The 3,347-nt window shown below is 36.5% G+C and overlaps 1 protein-coding gene across 1 annotated transcript; it reads right to left on the bottom strand.

Annotated features, from left to right (window-relative positions):
* Nucleotides 1-1,097: 1,097 nt before the first annotated feature.
* LOC108383213 (uncharacterized) lies at nucleotides 1,098-3,272 on the bottom strand (the record flags this gene model as incomplete). Its single annotated transcript, XM_017639591.1, has 2 exons — nucleotides 1,098-3,065; nucleotides 3,136-3,272. Coding segments are annotated over 2 exons (447 nt in total), but the record flags the coding sequence as incomplete, so codon positions are not given.
* Between the last annotated feature and the right edge of the window lie 75 nt (nucleotides 3,273-3,347).

The following is a 3,347-nucleotide window of genomic DNA, read 5'->3' as shown; positions in this document are numbered from 1 at the left end:
ATGTATGCAAATTTTTTTTTCCGGATCCCGATCATTGCCTAAGAAAACACGGCTATTACCCTGCAAAAATCGTTGGACCATGTAGTCTATTTGTGGTATATTGGAGTACNCCCATGTGCATGTATGCAAATTTTTTTATCCGGATCCCGATCATTGCCTAAGAAAACACGGCTATTACCCTGCAAAAATCGTTGGACCATGTAGTCTATTTGTGGTATATTGGAGTACTTACAAAAGTGCTCCTCTGTCATGCTGTAGCGGACCAACTCGTGTCTCTGCACCAGCTTATTGTTACCCGATCACTGCTCGTGTTTTAACGAAATGTGATTGAAGTTAAGCATTTGAAAGTACATTTGCATGGCTGGCTGTAGCTGAACGTGTAGAGATGCTCGCTGTTAGTTCTTAGTTCCCAGCATGTTCGGGTTCGAATGTCGTCAGAGGCAACATGTAATTTTTAATTTTTGTCTTTGGTTTTTATTAATTTCAAAAAAAGCATATGCGAAGTGAAGAACAAAAGCGCGTACAAACGAAAAAATATAACGACAATGTCATTGGAGTATGTTGGGAGTAGTTTTGTGCTACTCTGATGTAATGCAGAGATGGAGTATATGGTCCTGCCCTAGGACATCGCAATGTTAATTGGACCATATTTTTTATATGAATTGTGGTTAATTTTGGAGTACTCCTTAGTCCTTCGGGAGTACTCTTTACATGCATGCATGGAGTAGTCGCGATTTTTGCAGGGTAACACCTTCGGCATAGATAACATGTTTTGTGTTCTTAAAGTGTTCTTACACGATATGTATTTCCATCTGTAAATCTAACTGTTTAGATACATATGTAATTACACCTGTATGTCAAACTCACAGTATTTAATTAACTGTTCAAAATAAGGTTTTTTGAAAATAAAGCCTGCATTTCTTTATTCATTCTGAACGTTTGGAATAACCTTTTTTGTTTACTTATTATTTAGAACGTTCTTGATGATATGTTAACGTATATTTCAAACGCATTCTGTTTATTCTGGCTGTGAAATTGGATTATCCGGAATGTATAAAGAAACGCAGCCAAAATAAAACAGACATAGATGATTTTATCTGTATATACATTCAATTTATTCAAATCCGATGTTTTAATGACGTTTTAATATTTTAAGGCGTTTTAAGGCGTATACTTAAAGGTTCTCGTAAACGATGAGAGTAATTTTCGTGATAGCCCTACTCTAATCCTCACCGCCTAAATAGCAAAGAGAGAGGGTATTCACTCTCATCAAAAGAATGATAGAATCTTATATTCGCGCGGTCTTAGCGGCGATATTTCTTAAGTTAAAACAGGTAATTTCATCAATATTAATTTTTGTTTTAGAAAACGTTCAATTGTGCTAAATTGTAGAAATATGTATGACTTAAAAGAATAATTTACAGAGAAAAGGTCAGAAAATGGTGATTTTGTGAAGGGTAAATGTCGGTGCATTTAAAGTTTGAGGCGATGTTTACTTATACTTGAGAATTGTCAAATCCGGCAATACCAAAGTACCCAAGAATGATAGAAAAGATTGCGCATTCCCGACGGCGAAGACATTTGTGGGTAAAAAGTAGCGAAGCCGAATAGGAGGATAAAACAGAATGTGAGATTAGTCAATTTTCTTAATATTCCATTTTTAGATAGGAAACGTGTTTTAATTCTTTTTAAATTGTGAAAATATATGACTTGTAATACTAATTAATAGGGGAAATGTGAAAAAATTGTGATTTTAGTTAAAGTATAGTGAATTTCGGTGCATTTTAAGTTTTTGAGGCGTTGTTTATGAACATAGATAACTGTAAGAATCGGCAAAGCCACACAATATAGATCTACGTTATTTGACAAAACCAAAGTAGCGGTTTGCGGAATGCGCCACCTTCTGTTCGCTACCTTGTGCCATAGCACCGGTACCTCTGACCGCGCCATCTTTGTTCTCTGCATAGTGACTCTCATCTTAAAATAACACTCTCACTGGTATTCTCAGCTCTCATCAAGAAGAATTCGTATAAGGTGGTATCGGTAGTACAAAAACTATTTGGCTTTCGGTACACAAATTTCTTCGCTGAAGGAAGAAGTGGGAAAGAAAGCTTCAAAGCTCTCACTTTCTAAAAGCTTAAACAGACGGCAGCGTTGATCCGGATCAACTCGGGAATTAACTGCAGTTGATCCAGATTAAGTCTGAGTTAATCCGGATAAACGCTGCCGTCTGTTTAAGCTTTAACTCACTCACTCATAAGAAACTTTGACACATGCAAACCGCCTTAAATAAATTTAACCTTAGCTCTCATATAGGGCATGTTGAGTTTTCATTAGTTGTTTTCGATTACAAATTATCCAGTAACTTTTACTGGATTTTACAGGAAATGAGTCAACAAACACCACTATTTGTATGCTTTGATATTTCACTAGACGTATTTGCACGAAATACATATAAGGCCAGGATTTACCTAATCGGTGTGAGCATCCTTATTATTTTTCTATTGTTAAATCTTCTCTTTTATGAATCTAACACGTGCAGTGTTAAAATGAGACACAGTTTGCGCGTCAACGCACATGAGAATATTCATATCAAAATAGAGCCATCTCATGAAAATCACTCTTATCGTTTACAAGGACCTTAATACAACTTTTCTGCTGCTTTCGTTAGTCTCTTTGAAGCTTCTTCAGTAAAATCCTGTAGTAATTGAAATCGGGTAATCTCAGCGTTCTTGGAAAACACATGTATCCGAGTTCACTTCAAACTTTGCACAATGCTGCCAGCATACAGTGCTAACGACTTTGCAATGTCTTTTTGTGTCATTTTTCGTCGCTTCGTCCCAACCTTCATCTTCGTTATCTGTCTTTTGGTAAACGTGCCGGCCAGTGTATGTTCTACATTTTTAATTTCAGCAGCCATTTCAGCCAAACGCTTTTGCAGCGCCTCCAATTCCGACGAGTTTCTCTTCAATTGCAGGTTGGACTCCCGCTTCAATGAAGCAAGCTCGATACTTTGCTTATGGTTTTCCTTCTTAAGGAGTGCATTTTCGCGCTTCAATGTCTCTCTGTAAGTACGAGAAAAAATATAAATTATTATTTGATTTGCACGTTAAAATCTGTTAATTATTAACGAACACTTCAGTCTTCAAAACTTCCTCTTGTTGAAAATTGGTGTCATAGTAATAACGGATCTGTGATGTTGGAGCATCAACAGTACCGTCCTCGGGCCGATATTCTTTATTAGCTTCAGACAAAACAACTGTAATAAACCACTGACATTAATAATATAGTTTTTATGGTATAATGGTTTTTGCTACCTTCGCAGCTATATAGTAAATCCTCTATGC

This window comes from Rhagoletis zephyria, unplaced genomic scaffold (genome assembly GCF_001687245.7).
Source record: "Rhagoletis zephyria isolate East Lansing unplaced genomic scaffold, Rhagoletis_zephyria_1.1 Rzeph_scaffold_31514, whole genome shotgun sequence".
Taxonomy (NCBI): Eukaryota; Metazoa; Arthropoda; class Insecta; order Diptera; family Tephritidae; genus Rhagoletis; species Rhagoletis zephyria.
The sequence above is the reverse complement of the archived record's forward strand: the minus strand, read 5'-3'. Positions and strand labels throughout refer to the sequence as shown.